At 40.8% G+C, this 17,885-nt stretch overlaps 1 protein-coding gene across 6 annotated transcripts in view; it reads left to right on the top strand.

Moving 5' to 3' along the window:
• The window catches only part of dlg5a (discs, large homolog 5a (Drosophila)), a 45,283-nt gene extending 28,648 nt beyond the window's left edge, over positions 1 to 16,635 (top strand). For 4 of the 6 annotated variants that reach the window (XM_053232529.1, XM_053232530.1, XM_053232531.1 and 1 more), the window contains exons 11-34: positions 112 to 244; positions 398 to 525; positions 613 to 788; positions 898 to 1,001; positions 1,876 to 1,968; positions 2,289 to 3,125; positions 3,283 to 3,403; positions 3,864 to 4,008; positions 4,966 to 5,090; positions 5,209 to 5,298; positions 5,543 to 5,705; positions 6,077 to 6,154; positions 7,237 to 7,399; positions 7,556 to 7,689; positions 7,762 to 7,926; positions 8,054 to 8,237; positions 8,708 to 8,856; positions 9,361 to 9,531; positions 9,681 to 9,877; positions 10,146 to 10,289; positions 10,727 to 10,854; positions 11,339 to 11,448; positions 14,500 to 14,609; positions 14,757 to 16,635. In XM_053232529.1, the coding sequence (XP_053088504.1) occupies positions 112 to 244; positions 398 to 525; positions 613 to 788; positions 898 to 1,001; positions 1,876 to 1,968; positions 2,289 to 3,125; positions 3,283 to 3,403; positions 3,864 to 4,008; positions 4,966 to 5,090; positions 5,209 to 5,298; positions 5,543 to 5,705; positions 6,077 to 6,154; positions 7,237 to 7,399; positions 7,556 to 7,689; positions 7,762 to 7,926; positions 8,054 to 8,237; positions 8,708 to 8,856; positions 9,361 to 9,531; positions 9,681 to 9,877; positions 10,146 to 10,289; positions 10,727 to 10,854; positions 11,339 to 11,448; positions 14,500 to 14,609; positions 14,757 to 14,860 (3,952 nt within the window). In that variant the 3' untranslated portion in view covers positions 14,861 to 16,635. Of the gene's footprint in view, positions 1 to 111; positions 245 to 397; positions 526 to 612; positions 789 to 897; positions 1,002 to 1,875; positions 1,969 to 2,288; positions 3,126 to 3,282; positions 3,404 to 3,863; positions 4,009 to 4,965; positions 5,091 to 5,208; positions 5,299 to 5,542; positions 5,706 to 6,076; positions 6,155 to 7,236; positions 7,400 to 7,555; positions 7,690 to 7,761; positions 7,927 to 8,053; positions 8,238 to 8,707; positions 8,857 to 9,360; positions 9,532 to 9,680; positions 9,878 to 10,145; positions 10,290 to 10,726; positions 10,855 to 11,338; positions 11,449 to 14,499; positions 14,610 to 14,756 lie in introns of those variants that run through there. The other 2 variants (XM_026932946.3, XM_053232533.1) reach the window with 2 other exon arrangements.
• Positions 16,636 to 17,885: the final 1,250 nt, after the last annotated feature.

Here is a 17,885-nt window from a genome sequence, read left to right on the forward strand (position 1 = left end):
ACACTGAGCTTCTAGACCTTTTTGTGTCATCTTAGAAGGAGCAGTCTGTGTGAGGTGTGCGCCACTGTGTGCTCTGATGTAATGGCTGTTGTGTTGTTCTTTGTGCTGTAGGGAGAAGATGGAGTGTCAGCAGGAGAAGGAGACACCATTCTACCCACTGCTGGCACACAGCTCGCATGATTCAGCCATAGATACAGATTCATTGGAATGGGAGACTGAGGTGGTGGAGTTTGAGAAGGACAGAGTGAGTCTCTAATATAACACGACACAACAGCATCTCTGACTTTTAGTCTGTAATTCTTTTTTAAGATTAATTTTGCCTCTAGGCTTTTAATTCTGATCATGTGTTATAGATAGGATAATGTACACTTATCATAATCTGTTGTTCTCTGAGCAGGATGACATGGACTTGAAGGCACTGGGGTTTGATATTGCAGAGGGGGTGAATGATCCATATTTACCAGGAGATTGTGGGATTTTTGTTACCAGAGTGGACAAAGGAAGTATTGCAGATGGGAGGTTAAGGTATGTTTTCATGAGTCCTTTCATGATAATCACTTCTTACTTTATTAACATAATTACTTTATGTTAGCTGTGTGTCTCTCTTTCCAGAGTGAATGACTGGCTGCTGAAGATAAATGACATAGACCTTACTAACAAAGACAAGAAGCAGGTCATCAAAGCTGTGCTTAATGGAGGAGGTGTGATCAATATGGTGGTGCGCAGGAGAAAGTCTTTAGGGGGAAGACTAGTTACCCCTGTTCACATTAATCTCATTGGGCACAAAGGTATCACTTTACTCAGTTTTCCACACTGGAAAGTGTTAGCTAAATAAAAAGAGTATGATTTTATTTCTGTTCTCTTCATTAACTTTACCCATGTGGATGGTCTCTTTAGACAGTGGCATTGGCCTGGAGGGCGGTGTATATGTGACAGCTATAGCAGCAGGCAGTCCAGCTGCCAGAGAAGGGTCTCTTAACATTGGAGATCGCCTCATTGCTGTAAGTCTGCAATGGCCTGCATTATTTGGCCAAAATTATTCATGTTTGTTGAATGAGTGGAATATAATGATTCATCCATATACCCAGATCACTCATCTGGAAAGTCTGAGATTAGTGATAATTAGTGATAATTATTAACAAATTATATACATAGTGCAGTCTTATTTAACCCTTATCCTCTTGTAATGTGAGCAAATTCGTAATTTAACTACTTAAATACCTGGGGGTTAATTATGTGTGCATCTGTGACTCACAAGAAAGTTTGAGGAAATTTGTCAATCCTTTCTAAGTATCTGGACTTTTTTTATGAATGGCTTTAATATAGCCCTTTTTAATTTTCAGAGCAAACTGTGTTATGTTGAAATAATGCGAAGCCTCCAGAAGATGGGTATCTTAATACCTTTTGTTCAAACATTCAAAGATAAGGCTACTTCATGTAGCAGAGTCTTCAACACATATACTGGAACACATTACAGCAGCTTTATGTACAGATATCCAAATAAATTCAGAAGGGGATCACAAACTTTCTCAAAGCTGAAATTTTAGCTTTTGCAGCATAATGGTTTAAAGAACACAGAAATTCATTTGTTGCAGATGGATCATTTTTACAACTCTTTATGTTTTGGAAAATTATTTATACACCATTTAAAGACCATACATGCTTTGCTGAATATGTTCTCTCTTTAATCAACAGTAAACCTTAATGTCTGAATGCAGGATGTTGAAAGGGTACTGACTGTGACTGACTAAAGCATTCAAAAATACACTGTTTCCATTCTCCCAGTAAAAGCACAATGAAATGGAAATAGAAGAGTTAAGAAGTCTGCTGGTGCTTTTCTTTCATGATGTGTTGACCTATATTTTCCGTTCCCAGATAAATGGAATTGCTCTGGATAACAAATCTGTGACAGAGTGTGAGGCTCTGCTAAGGGGCTGCAGGGACTCACTCAGCCTCTCCCTCATGAAGGTGAGTGTATTTCAGTGCTCTCTCTCTCTCTCTCTGTATGTGTGTATGTGTGTGTGTGTGTGTGTGTGTGTGTGTGTGTGTGTGTGTGTGCTTGTGATCTCATTTCTAAATGTGGAGATCCTACTTCCACATCTTGTAGAGCTTGTGAAAAACACTCCAAGTGAATTAAAATACAAACTATGATGTATTATGTAATCACTCAGGCTTTTGCAACCCATGCCAGCTGCTTGGTGTATTTTAACATTTCATCAGAATATTGAGTTCTTAAGGAGTCACATTTAGAGAAGCCCCTAGCTATTTAACCTCTGTCTCCTGACCAGTTCTTCCCCCAGAGCACATCAGGCCACAACATCTTTGAGAGCCTGAGGGAAGCGGAGAAATGCAATGGCAGAATTCACATGTCAGAGGTCCACTCTCGTAACAGCCGGAACCTGAAGCACAATAGCTCCACCCAGACAGACATTTACAGTGGTGAGGCGGGAGGAGAACGGAGGAAGCAGAGGGCTGACTCTGAAGAGAGGAAGCCCTTCTCTCCCTCTACTCTGCACCCCAGCACCCTGTGTACCCGTTATGGTCCCAGCGCCTTCCAGGAGGTTTGCTACACTCGCCCTGAATCAGCCGGGCCTGACTGCAGTACCTTGGAGCCAGCACCTGACACCAAGCACAGCGGTGGCACCTGGCCCAAAATGGTGGTTGGAGTTCCCATGGTGGCAGAAAGCCCAGCCCAGCTGTCCATCTACAAGTCACCCAAGCAAAGGAAGTCCATTTTTGATGCAGACACCTTCAAGAGGCCAGACACACCCTCCAAAATGGAATACCTAACTAGCCATTCACCACAACCTTCCAAAACTGACAGTATGACCACACCCCCAACCCCGCCTACACGTAGCGATTCATTCAAGTTCAAGCCGAAGCAGCAGGGCAGCTCGGCCTCAGACTCCACCATTACTGAGAGCCAACAGGAAGAGTGTAATGGGAATTTGTGCTTCACGGAGGTTGGGCACGAGGGCAGGGTGCTCAGCTCTAGGAAGTCATGTGAAGAGGACATTGGGCACACACGGCTTGATGAGCCTGAGGTAAAGCGGCCACGTCCCAAATCAGCCCCGGCTCTCAGGCGCAGGATGACACCTCAGTCCATCCCCCTTCAGAGCTTTCAGGTAAGTTTGGAACTTTAATGCCTGCTTCAGTTAGCCTCACAGCCTGGGATTGAGGTGTGGGGGTTTGTAATCTACTAATAATGTTTTGTGTATGTTTGTCTAATTTTCTTTCATTTAAGCCAAATTCATGTTTCTTGCATGGGTGTGTGTTGAACAGAGCTACTCTAATGATGGGGACAGTTTAGACCAGAGGGATGTGTTGCGCTCATCTCCTAGTCGCCCTTACAGACACAGTGTAGGGTTCGTTCCCACACTCTGTAATGGAACCCTGCCACCCAGTAAGTCACTCCATTCTAATGAAGTACTCATATACGTCCTGAATACATTTCTGCTTTCGTCCTCACATTAACTGTTGTAGTGAATACACTTTATTTACAGCATACAATATTCCATCAGTAAATTAAACTATTTAATGTTACTCATTTAATTTCAGGTAGATTTCTAAGGCCAGTTTTATGTAAAATCAGGACATCCATATTAATCATTTGCTTGGGGTAGCTGATTTCAGAACTGCCATATCATTTTATTCATGTGTTGCCTGGAGCAGTTGGATTTGCATTCAGGCCTGACCAAGGAGCCCTCAAAGAGTCCATAGTATTAACTGTGTCCACTTGACCAGGACATTAGATTGCAGAAAAAGGCTTTTCTCTAGAAACACAGGTGGAAATACACAGAACAGCCAATAAACAAGAAGTGTTTGTTTTCTTTATTGAGATATATTCTTGGTCTTTATTCCAGATTCAGTACATCGTGGTCTGGCCCCATGCACAGCAGTGACAGCTGTTATGAGGAACCCTGTTTACACTGTCCGCAGTCACAGAGTGCACACCAGCAACTGCCCCTCTGTCATCAACCAGATCTGCCATCAACACACACATCCCAGGTACTGTAAGGCTTACACACGCTGCATTTTAATTTGTGCACCTTTGTTAGAAGACACAAGCACCTCTTTTAAGGTCCTTCAACGCAAGAATACACATTCTGTTAAACAAAGTGCTTTGTGGTCCTGTGGGTATCTTCAGAACCTAGCTGAACTGTAGGGCTGAGCTGATGTTAGGTTGGTTGAACTGAAGTATTTCTCAGCATCAGAAATAAGCGCATTTTTAAGAACGATCTCTTAGAATGAGCACAGAAAGAAAAACGCTAGTGTTAATTGCTCCCCCTTGTGGACAATTATCAGGTTTTGCAAGTAAGCAAGTTACAAAACCAAAGGAAGCCTGGGTCTTTATAATTAGGCTGGCTTTGGGTCCACCCTACACCAGTCTAATATATTTCTTAGGAATGTATGAATGCAGCACACATAGGCCAGTTAATTTAAATAAATACCTTCTCACCTTTTATTGCAGCAGAAACATTGACACTGCAAAAAAAAAAAAAAAAAACTGCTCAACAAACTGAGATGATGCATACCGGACATAAAATTCTGCAGGAATTGCCTTTTTAACAGTGCTTCAATGGCATTAACAGTAGTGCTTTAAAAGTAATTCATATTATTTAAAGACATAATTTGCAATCATATATAGGTGAGCTATTTATTAAACTGTTATGTGCATTTAAAAGCTTTACACTTTTATCTCCAAACAGTGGGTGCAAAATTTAAACGGTATAGAATAGGTCACTAAAAGATTCAGGTTATGCAATGGCCATCTTATAATCTCAAGAGGATGTAAATGTTCTGCAGCCCTCAATGCTGAAAAGACTTATTCCCATTTTGCATGGTGCTGTTCACATCGACCCTTTTATCTCCTCACTCTTTGTACGATATTCTCTCTCTCTCTTTATTGCTTCTTACTTGTGTTCTCTCTCTCACTGTCCATCTGTCTCTGTGTCTGTGTCTCAGCCCCCAACATCAAGGGCGTCTGAGTCTGGACCTTAGCCAGAAGCGTTCTGCTGAGTATTCAGAGTCCTCCCGCAGCAGCCGAACCTCTCATGGCACCAACTCGCTGCCGTCCAGTGCCAGACTTGGTTAGTCTCCACTTTGGTTTCCTCTCATCTTTCTCCATCTGGGCTAGTCTTTGGACATAGTTCATGCATTCTCATTCATAGTGTTTCATGTGCCTGAGTGGTTCTGTCTGCTTTGCAGGTTCATCCAGTAATGTACAGTATTGCACAGAAAGGATAAAAATCCCTCCCACACCACGGTATCCACGTTCAATGCTGGGCTCTGACAGAGGTATGCATCTCCTCACATTAGTGGTCTTTTGAAGAGAGCTTTATTGATATTGCACATTACTGCAATATTCAGACCTTGACAACAATTAAAATTACTAATACAGCCAAATTTTCCTACTAAATCAAAGATTATCAACTAATTTTTGGACTCATTTGTGACCTCTTGAAATGTTAACAGGCTAGATGTGTTGACTGTGTGTGTGTGTGTGTGTGTGTGTGTGTGTGTGTGTGTGTGTGTGTGCTAGGGTCTCTGTCCCACTCAGAATGCAGCAGTCCCAGTCTCATCACACCACCCCTGTCCCCACTCAATCTTGAGACATCCTCGTTTGCTTCCAGTCAGTCCCAGAACTCCATCTCCACACGGATCTCCGTCAGTCCCGTACCCACGGGAGACCACAGGAAAGACAGGTACAGCCCTCCCATCAATCCTAATGCACTGTTGCCTGGCAACAGCTCACTTTCATATGTCTAATGTATGTCTAGCTCTCCGTTCAGTTCACTCAAGCACTTGCCCAGCAACAGCACACTCAGAAACTGATCAGAATGTGTGGATAGAAACTATTTTTTCCCTCTTTTTTTAAGGTCAGTTAAAAGGTGATCATTATTTCATTCATTCCTTCCATTACCTGTTTAATTCCTTTATGATGTTTTTATAACATCTCTTGCTGCATTCATCTGTTTAAATTTGTCTTCCTTCAGTCTGAGTCTCTCTGCTTCTCTGTAGATTTTCACACAGTGTCTCTTCTGCCTCTGTTCTTTGCTTCCTATGAATCTTTCAGATCTCTGTACCGTAACAGATCATTTCTGAGAATCCCTCTGGGTGCTAGGCCTAGGTTCTCCTCTCTCAGGAGCCTGAGGTTTGTTTCTTGTCAGTCATGCACAGGGAATGCTTGATTGACCTGCTTCTTTGCAATAAAGACCTGCATTCTGTATGACTGGCTGTGGAAATCCCTGCTTATGTGTTGTATAGATAGAATAGAAGTGGGTTGACTGAAGTGAACATAAATTTTTTAAGTTTTGAGTTAATATAAATACGTTGATCAAGTTTGGATGTAGGGATATAAGTGTTCGTAATATAAAAAAGAAATATTGTGTAATTATTCAGGAATCATTACTGACCTTTGCCTAGTTTAAATAAATATAAAAATACATTTTGCTGAATGTTGAATCTGAAATGCTGTGCTTTTATTTTTTCCTTTTCTTTTCCCTCTTTTTTTTTTAAACACTTCATTACTGCGACCTTTTTCCCCCCTTAATATTGTTACTGTTGAAAGCTGACTTATATTCAGGGCATTTTTGCATGGGTCTCATTGCAGGTCTTTTTGAGTTGATATTTCCCACCTTTCTGGATCTTTGCTTATTTCCCTCTTGAGTTGTTTTTGAGTTGTTGCTGTATGTTCTTGTAACTATAGTGCTGTATTTCTAGTCTGCTTACTGCTCTGTCCCTCTACGCCAGATGCATGAAGATGCGCACTGGTTATGTGTCTGTAAAGGCAGACAATGCGGACCACATTCTATGGGACAGCGTTTCCCAACTCCAGTCTTGAAGCACTCCTACACAGCTTAATTTGGTGTTTTTCCTGCTGTCTTATGTCTGAAACAACTCAAATCGGCATATTACCTCACTTGAGTTGTGTGAGCTGAAGCCAAGACAGTGCATAGTTACTTCAGAAGTACGTCATAAACCACACGCCATTCCCTGTTAAGTGCGCCTTTTATAATGATGTCTGAAATCATAGTGTGGAATATCCATTGCACTCCTGAAATTCCATATTGCACTGCATTGTTAGGGTACAGTGCAGTCTGTGACATTTAAATCACCCCTGGGGCACCCTGGGGAGTATCAGACACTTGGCATGACTGGGGTCGGTATTCACTGTTCTAAGGGGAAGAGCTGATATCTGATAGTAACACTCATGTAATGTCTGTGCACCAAAAGGCCGTACCTGGAGGAGCCGAGGAACGTGATTGTGCATAAAGGCGCTGAACCTCTGGGCATCTCCATCGTCAGTGGCGAGAATGGCGGTATCTTTGTATCCAAGGTGACTGGAGGCAGCATTGCTCATCAGGCAGGCCTGGAGTATGGAGACCAGCTTCTTGAGGTCAGTACTATGGCTAGGCTCAATCTTCATGTACAAGTCAGTAGAAATTATCCAGTGTCTGCAGTGATTCTGAATGTGTAATTTCTATTTCCTTCTGAATGTTTGTGATTTGGGTTGTGGCTGTTTAGTGATTTTCCTGTCTGTAATCTTCCTCAGTATAATGGGATAAACCTGCGTAATGCCACTGAGCAGCAGGCGCGACTTGTCATAGGTCAGCAGTGTGACACCATCACAATCATGGCACAGTACAACCCACACATGTACCAGCTGGGCTACCACTCCCGCTCCAGGTAAACATCATGAAACTGGGTTTAATGTGGTAGCATAAGGACACAGATTTAAATCAGATCTTTTGGCTGTAGTTCTCGGATGGAGCCAGTGAGCAGCCAGTCCACTCCTCAGGGCAGCGGAGCTACCACACCAGATAACCACTCAACCATAGACACACTCAGTGAGCAGGATGAAGGAACCCTTACTCCATCATCCAAACAGACCACACCTACCACCAGCCCACACAGCTTCATCAGGTATGGTGTTTTACACTCTAAACAAACACACAAACACATTGCAGGCAATACCCAAACCAAAACATGGCTGAAATGGTTTAAAAAGTAATTTACACAAATATAGAAAAGTTTCATGCTTTTGTCCCAGAATGTCATCGGAGGGCAATAAGAAGATTCCAGAGCCCCGAGTGGTGTCTGTGAGGAAGACACAGGTGGAGCTGGGTGTTCAGATTTGTGGGGGGAATCTGTGTGGGATCTTTGTGGAGAATCTGGAGGAGGACAGTCCTGCTAAGTTGGCAGATGTCCTAATGCCTGGAGACATGATCTTGGAGGTGAGGTGTCCTTAGTCTTATGGGTATCTATAGTTGAGTGCAAAACTCCTCTCCCAGGCTGCTTTGTTCTTCTCCTATTGCAGTGTCAGTGCAACTCTAGGCCTTTCTATTGTTCAACATTGATCTTCTGTTCCTTTTCACCCTTACTGAACTTAAGTAATCTTTCAGACAAAGGAAAGGGAATTGCTAATATCCCGGACACAGTCGCCTTTAGCCCTCTGGCAAATGAGTGGAGCATGCTCTGCAGCTCATGCTCATCCAGACAAAGCATCTCATCTAGTAGCACATTCACTTTTGCCACAGATGGAAATTGATTGTGGGGCACATAATATACAGAATGGTTTTCATTCCACAGGTGTCATAGTCATGAAATGACTTCAGAGTATGGGAGATGAAAGATTTGACTGCTTTTCAAATCCACTGTGTTTTATCCCTTTGTCTGAGCGTGTGTCACTATTCTGTTTGTTCAGTATAACTCGTTGGATATGAAGAATAAGACTGCAGAGGAGGCTTACCTGGAAATGCTCAAGCCAGCAGAAGTGGTCACACTGAAAGTGCAGCAACGTTTGGATGAGTTTAACCAGCTTAAAGATACTGCTGGAGATGGATTTTATATCAGGTACTGTGAACCATTGTCCCCTAAGCATATTTACTCTTTACTAATCAATTTCACATAGACAAATGTCTCTGTTGCTATGGACTGGTCTAAATATGGTTACAAACTGTTGACGCTTGGTAAAGGAAAGCTCTTAATCTCTTTAATTATATGTGAGGCTGAGGTAGAAATTGCATCCCCTATAAAAGCTATACGTAAGAGTCTGCCTTTTGTCGATTCTGATATTGGCCCTGTTAATAAGATGGTCCGAAAAGGGATTGAGTATCTGTAGTGGCGATGAAGAGAATAGCAGTGTGCTGTTCAGAAATAGAGGAAAAATGAAAGTTTTAGTTGTGCAGCTGTTGCAGGGGCTTGTCCTACATTTCCCTTGTTGATCTGCAGTAAACAATCTCCACCTATCTATATGATCTGAATGAGCAGGACTGAGTAGTATAAGCATTCCCACTAAAAGCTGACGCACTTTGATGTAACACTTGAAAATTCTCTTTGTATTTCTCTTTCCCTCAGAGCACTTTATGACCGAGTGGCTGAGACAGAACAGGATCTTTCCTTTAAGAAGGATGACATTCTTTATGTGGATGACACACTACCGAATGGCAACTTTGGCACCTGGATGGCCTGGCAACTTGATGAAAATGCACAAAAGATGCAAAGGGGGCAAATTCCCAGTAAATACATGTTAGTGAAGCCATAGCATATGATTTGGTACATTTAATTATCTTGCATTTCGAATGAAATATGGTTTGGCATGTGGGCATAATGTAGAGATGATATTTGTATTGGAGTTGTTTGTGGTTGAATGGGGCTGGTTTTAATATATGTTGCAGGATGGATCAGGAGTTCTACCGTAGACATAGCATGACTGAACTGAAAGATGAGACAGGTTCGAGTAAAACACTCTCCGCAGCTGCGCGCAGATCTTTCTTTCGCAGAAAACAGAAGCACAAACGCAGCAGCTCCAAAGATGGCAAAGACCTGCTAGCCCTGGATGCCATTAGCACAGATTCCATCCCGTTTTTAGAGGGTAAGATGATGTCCCGTGCACCCAGGATGATGTGATGAGCCTGTGTGTATGCTCAATGTCTGGCACGTGAATAATCTAGGAAACCACTATTAATTCTAACTCCAGTAATTCAATAAATATTTTATATTGGTTATTTAATCTATTAGAGTAGATGAGTAATTATTGTGTAGTTTGTCTGCACTATAAATTTTTCCTACTTCAGCCTTAAGTTTGATCAAGGTTTCCAGTTTCAGATAATAATGTGTGGTGTTTTGTGATGTTTGGTTAGACTGCGTGAGCCTTGCCTATCAGAGAGTGCAGAAGGTGGACTGCACGTCTCCCAGGCCAGTATTGCTACTGGGCCCACTGGTGGACCCGGTTAAAGACATGCTGGTCAAAGAGTCTCCAGGGAAATTCAGCAGATGTGTACTTGGTGAGTACACATCGGCACACGGTAACCCACAGTATTACTGTACGAGTCTCACTGCACTTTGTTGCTACATGCTGCTGCTCATTTTGTGATGTTTACATGGATTTGATTATAGTGATTTAAATGTTTTCCTGCTAATGAAGCTTTCACCTGAGTAATCTAAATGTGACCGCCACACTGCTAAACCTTTGCCACACTGCAAGGCAGATTTTATGATGTTGCTCCACAACTGTCTGCAGTGTGCAGATGCAGCAGACCTCTCCACTGAAATGAATAGGATGCAAGTGGACATTTAGCCTTACTCAAATGCTTCTTTAAATGGACTTTTAGTTTCTCAGCCCCATATCTGTAATATTAATATTGTTAACAAGCGTGTAATGTTGCTCTTTGGGCAAGACCAAAAGCTTACTTTTTGTAACCTTTCTTCTGTGGTGATTCAGAGGTGATGAAGGCCTCTCAACAAGCCATTGAGCGAGGGGTGAAGGACTGCCTTTTCATTGACTACAAACGAAGGAGCGGCCACTTTGATGTCACAACTGTTGCTTCCATCAAGGAGATCACAGACAAGGTCTGTCCTGTTTTTTCGGTTAAATAATAGTGATACAGAACTCAAAAGCAAACTTTTAAAAATTTGGTTAGTTTGCTGACGTTCTACTAAAAGTTTCCATAGTATCTTTTCAGATCTTTCTCCAAGCATGTGTGATGAACAGACTTATATATATATATATAGCCTCAATTCTTCATGGTATGGGTTACACAAGATGTTAGAAACACTCCTTTGAGATTCTGGTCCATTTTGACATGAATGTATCACACAATTCCTGCAGTTTTTTCAGGTGCACTTTCATACTGTGAGTCTCCTGTTCTACCACATCCCAAAGGTGTTCTATTGGATTCAGATCCAGTGACTGGGAAAGCCACTGAAGAACACTGATCTCATTGTCATGTTCATGAAACCAACTTGAGATGATTTGTTCCTCTGTTTGTAACCATTTATTGTTCATGTAACTTTGAACTGAAGTTGCTCTTTGCTCTGTCTTTTTCTTTCTTAGGACTGTCACTGTTTGCTTGACATTGCACCCCATGCCATTGAAAGGCTTCATAGCGTTCACATATATCCAATCGTCATTTTCATTCGCTACAAAAATGCAAAGCAAATAAAGTAAGTGTCCAAATTCTTCCCCATACAAGTTTCTTTTATGTTTGTACAATAGGGTACAAATAACTACTTGTAGGATTAGGAGTTTTGCTGTTTTGTGTGTCTTTGGTATTTCTACGATTCCCACAAATAACAAATTGTTTGCCTGAAAGCTGTTCAAAGCCCTATTGGGCTGACTTATCCCTGGAAGACTCTGAAATCCTCCTCAGAGACCAGGGGTCTAATTTATCAACCATGAACATGAATAGTTTTGTGTGTAAACAATGCATACTCATGTTTCTATGCATGTTGCTACACACTTTTATATGCATGTTTGTAGGCATGTTTCTATGCATAGAATGTAATTTATGAAGTTATTCTTGTCCTTGAGGATGTAAGTCTATTTAGAACTCCTGACCATGCATATGCAGAAACCCCTAGTGGTAGAAACGTGTAATTGCATGTAAACGGATCATGAGGAGCTTCCATCTCACTTACTGTCAATCATGTCAGCATAATTGACAGTAATTGCTGACTGTGGTGCTTAAAACAATGTGAAGGCAGGTGACACAGAAGAAATGTAAAGTAACATCATATAAAAGACACATTTAAGATTGATGGGGATGATGTAGACAATAGCTGGTCTTGCCTTGCTTGAAGATTTGGCACACACAGCTTTGTGCAGAGAACATTTTGTTTTAAGAGCTGCAGGAACATCTTTTGTTGAGACTGGCGAGTGGCTCAATAATTGGTTTTGTTTGTCCAGTGCAATATTAGTTGATCTTTGCCAACATCGCGCCCCACTTTTGGAGAGGCCAACAAAATGCAGCAGTAGCATTCCTGTGCACACTCGCGTCTTTGTACTGTAGTGTTTTAGCCACAGGCACATTTCAACAAAAAAATTAGAGATAGGTCTGGGATTTCCCACTGAGTTATGAGCTGAATAATAACATCTTACAAGCAGCCGTATCATTCACGCCTCAAAACATTACATTCACCTTTCACTTTATTAGGAACACCTGCACATTCGTGCAGTTATCTAATCAGCTAATCATGTGGCAGCAGCGCAATAATGCAGATACAGGTCAAGAGCTTCAGTTAATGTACACATCAAACATCAGATTGAAGAAAAAGTGTGATCTCTGTGACTTTGATTGTGTCATGGATATTAGTAACACAGAAGAGCTGGTTTGAGTATTTCAGAAACTGCACATCTCCTACAAATTTCACACACAACAGTCTCTAGAGTTTACACAGAATGGTGTGAAAACAAAAAACATTGAGTGAACAACAGTTTTGTGGGTGGAAATGCCTTGCTGATATGAGAGGTCAGAGGAAAATGGCCAGATTGGTTCGAGCTGCTTGGAAGGATATAGTAACTCAAATAATCACTCTTTATAACCATGGTGAGCAGAAAAGCATCTCAGCGTGCACAAAACATCAAACCTTGAGGTGGATGGGCTACAACATCAGGTTCCACTCCTGTCAGCCAAGAACAAGAATCTGAGGCTATCGTGGGCACAGACTCACCCAAACTGGACAGTTGAAGATTAGGAAAAAAAATTACCTGGTCTTTTTCTAGTCTTTAGCTCTGCAGTTTGGGTGATTCTTGTTCTTGGCTGACAGGAGTGGAACCTGATGTTGTAGCCCATCCACCTCAAGGTTTGATGTGTTGTGCTTTCTGAGATGCTTTTCTGCTCACCATGGTGGTAAAGAGTGTTTATTCAAGTTACTGTAGACTTCTTGTCAGCTCGGACCAGTCTGGTCATCCTCCTCTGGTCTCCTCTCATCAACAAGGTGTTTCAGCCTGCAGACCCTCCACTCACAGGATGTTTTTTCCCCTGCACCATTCTGTGTAAACTCTAGAGACTGTTGTGTGTGAAATTCCCAGGAGATCAGCAGTTTCTGAAATACTCAAACCAGCCCATCTGGCACCAACAACCAAGCCATGGTTATAGTCACTGAGATCACATTTTTTCCCCATTTTGATGTTTGATGTGAACACTACCTAAAGCTCTTGACCTGTAGCAGCATGAATTTATGCATTGTGCTGCTGCCACATGATTGCCTGATTGGATCACTGCATGTTCCTGTTAAAGTGACTGGTGAGAGTACATCAGCAGAAAAAGATTTTCTGCCATAGCAAGTTTTCCATATATAATTGGGGCAACAAATTGCACACACATCCATACAGTCACTCATATCAAGGGAAATTTTTTTTAACCATTATATGCCTATTTGGGGGAGTTTCTAGATGGAAATGAGTGTGACCATGCACAAGCAGAACAATTTAGAATGTTTGGGATTTATCAGTGTCCATTGCATTCTACTGTGTATACGCACATGTGATAAATGGCAAGTTTCTAGCGCATACTCGTGGTCCTTACTCACAGAATTAGAACATGTTCTATACGCACTTTGATAAATGAGACCCCTGGAGTCATTTGTGTAAAGGAGAGCCTTCTGTAAGGCGGACTGCAGCAGTTCACCCTACTTGGCTGTGAACTGAACTGAAAGCTGCTGCTCTTAAGCAGATGGTTATTATCTGAGTTCCTGGTTTCTGTGAAAGATATATACCACATTTTAAAGCAAAGTCTGTGGGGGGTAGCAGATGCTCTCTAGACTATGCACTGTAATGTTTTGCAGTGATTCAAGTGAATGAAGAGAATGGGACCATATATCTTAATATATTGTTTTACTGCTTCACACTCTACATATAAAACTGCACAGAAATGCAGTAGTACTGAATAAGTGTGGCTTTAAATTTCATTATATTCATGTGAAGAGTGACACAGATAACTAATGATGAAATCATCCCAGTAGAGCACTATAAATTGAAGGATTCCCAGGAGCTGTAAAAGCCAAGCCTCCTGTCAGGATCCTTGTCATCCTTGTTATGCTCAGTGTCACTAACTAGATCACCAAACGAGTACAGCATTTAGAGGTTGCACGAAGCCATGCTATATTTTCTTCTATGTATTTTGAAGCTAGCAGTATTAATTGCTAGTGTTCATACCTGTAAATAGTTATAATCATGTCAGTACATGATGTGCTCTTTTCCTGTGCCTTATATAGAGAACTGAAAGATCCAGTGTATCTGCGGGATAAAGTTTCTCAAAAACATTCCAAGGAGCAGTTTGAGGTTGCACAGAAGATTGAGCAAGAGTACAGCAAATTCTTCACAGGTTTGGATATTGATTTAGTGCCTTTCTCTCTCTCTCTCTCTCTCTCTCTCTCTCTCTCTTTTTGTTTCAGAGTTTGTGTTAGAGATAATTCGGCTCAGCAGTACGGGTAGTCATAAACCTCTGAGCTGATGATGGTTTCTCTTGCAGGTATTGTCCAAGGAGGCATGTTGCCCTACATTTGCACTCAAATCGTGACTATAGTGGATCAGGAGCAGAGTAAAGTCCTTTGGACTCCGCTGGGCTCGCCTTAGGTGGCTGAGCCAGTCCTCTCCACCTACTGCCTCACACACACCTGAGCTTACAAACACTATGCTTTTACACTCGCACTACATACAAAGGTACACTACAATGAGCATTGCATTGCATCCTTTTTTCTTTTATTATTCCTTTATGTTTAATTGTAACTTTTTTTTAATGTTTAATTGTAACATTTTATGTGTAATTGTAATGGAGCCTCTTATTTGTTTGTGTGTGTGTATGTGTGTGTGTCTACGCGTGTGTGTGATCGTGCGTGTGACTGTGCGTGTGTGCTCGCAAATGCAGGATTATAGCACTGAAGTTTTCATTGTTTTCCTTTGGTCTTCCTGACAGACATCCAACGATTAGTAATGCTGCATCTAAAACACTTGTTTACAGATGATCAGTCCATGAATTGTTATTTAATGTCTGCTTGAATGTGTCCTTCCCCTTTGATCTTAATGAAGTCATATCCCATGTCACCTCTCCCTAATCCAAACCCAAATTCAGCCCTGTATCCCAACCCTGGTCTACCAAAATGGCACACGTGTGTCTGTGTTTTCTACATCAGTAAGAGGACTGAAAACTCACTGTAGATAAAGAGTAAGCTTTGGTAAGCTTGTTTATGTAAATGTAATGGTTTTGAGGTTGAAGTGAACAGCAACTAAGCATTTTACAGGCCAAATGGAAGTGCCTTTGGAGATCTCCTGAGCGTATGACAATGGCATGTTGAAAGTCTGGTGTTTGAAACTCCTCAGATTGCACTCCAGGGCTAGACAGACCACTGTGGTAACATTCTCATAGAGGAAAATATGTTTAAAAGAGAACATGACATCTTACACTAATACAGTTCTGAATTAGAGGCACTCACTTAACCTGTATGTATGCAAACTTGTCTAAATATATAGATCTATATATATATATAAACATATATAAATATATTAAATGTATTTTGACTAGGCTATTGGCCTAGGGGAGTGCAGCAGGTGTCCAGTCAGGTCTTAGCAGATATAAGCATGTTCCTTTTGTATGTTTCTTCTCGTTTTTTTTTTTTGTTTGTCAGTCACTTTTATATGTACCCACTCCATGGAAGGAAGAGATGCAGGGTAAATATAATTGGGTCTCTTATGCTAAATCTGTTTAAATGTTAGTCATGTTTCATGTATATTTAAGTTTTGTTGTTTTTTTTTAAATTCAGCAGGCACAGTTGCATACTTTATTCAGACCAGTAATCCCACCAGTTAATTTTGTGCCAAAATTCAATGTGTCCATTTCTTGTATTTTTGTTTTGCACTTGCAATATTATGGACCCTAAACAATAGCTGGGTCTTCTTAGGTTTCCAGTAGAGGTTGAAAATAGGTACTATACTTATTACTTTTGTGATTTAATATTCATTTGTGTATCACTCATGTTCCATACATTTCATTAATTGCCTCTATTCTTAAATTAGAAGAGAACCATTGCATTATTTACACTCTCATTTAAAAAAAGGGATTTCTTATTGCACAGTTTTCTCAAAGGAAAATCAGTCCCAGCCTTGTCTATTGGGTTGAAATTAGACATTTTGTTTCAAGTGCTATTCATATCTAGGTGTTTTTTCTTTTCTAAATAAGTAGCTTATGGTTTTAAATCAGAGGGATTCAGCCAATACAATTGTATTTTAAGAAGAATGACTAGATGACAGGTACTGTTATTGATTGGGATTTTCAATATTACAAAAGAATGTGATTTGTATGAAATAATGTGAAACACATTAACATGAGAATAAAAGTCATTTTCTGTATCACACTATATTGTCAAACGAATCTAGTTGTTGTTTGGAAGGTGTTTCCACTCTGCTGTGAACTAAAGTGTTGACATCCAGTAGATTGACAGGTGATATAATTGAGCATTGAGTAGTTTTATTGCTAGTTTCACCATTATGCTGATGGTGCCAGCAGTAAGACTAATAATAAGAGTAATACAATTTTCCCAGTTTTCATCATTGGAACCAAGGTTTAAAACACATCTGGGGCTTTTGAGGAAGACCTGCCAGACTAATATTTGTCCCTATTTTTAAAGAAATTAAAAATTGGTTTGGTTAAACTGAGCTACCTTGCCACTTATGTGGTGATTTATGTGGAATTTACAGCTAAAATACCACCTAGAAAGTACTTTGTTTTGTTCTTAGCACATTTATATAGGGTTTTTCCAACTCCAGTCCAGAAGAACCCCACTTCTCGGTGCAGGTTTTCCTCACTTCCAACACACACTAGGTCTAGTTTTTCACCTAATTATTAAGCACTTCATGAAATGGGTCAGCTGTGGTAATAAAAATAAAAGTTTTCATTTGACTCACCCTAACAGTTGTCAGTGTGAGTGAGTGAGTGAGTGAAAGAGAGAGAAAGTTAAAGGCTAATTTAGTGTGGTTCAGTATGGCCTATGTGATGAGACAAACTGGCTTTCAAATATTTCCATTCATGCAAAAGCCTGAACATCATTATCCAAGCCTGAATGCTACCTTCCAACTCTAGCAGAGTGAATCAGCATTTTAAACTGTTTATCATTCCCAGTATATCATGTTGCTGTTTGTCAGATGTTTTAAAGTCTGTACATTTTCTAGGTCTCACCATTAATACAATTTATTCTTCATGGTGCTTCATCATAGAACAGCAAATCAAACCTGGGCTTTCTTTCTTTTTGACTGGTTTGTGTTTGCCATTTACCTGTATGTGTTATAATGTATACCAGCAATGTATTTTAGCTCTTTCAGTGTATGCAGCAGTGAAACTGCTGTTAGATATACCAATACTGATTAGCAGACCTCAGTCAAAGAGATGAAGACACCTCCCCTAAGCTCCTCATTTGCCTTATTTGCTCGTTTCTGGCCTCTAGATACTGCTGCATATAAATGTACTATATGTGCTACTTTGGCACTCTACAAGTCACTTTACCCTCCTGATGTGTTATCTGTTTCAACAGCTGCCACCAGCTTATCTAAGCTTAAGTAGATGCAAGGCTGTCTGATACTGATCTTTCTAGTTAATAGGGCCTTTCAT

Source organism: Pangasianodon hypophthalmus, chromosome 3, assembly GCF_027358585.1.
Source record: "Pangasianodon hypophthalmus isolate fPanHyp1 chromosome 3, fPanHyp1.pri, whole genome shotgun sequence".
In the NCBI taxonomy this organism is placed as follows: domain Eukaryota; kingdom Metazoa; phylum Chordata; class Actinopteri; order Siluriformes; family Pangasiidae; genus Pangasianodon; species Pangasianodon hypophthalmus.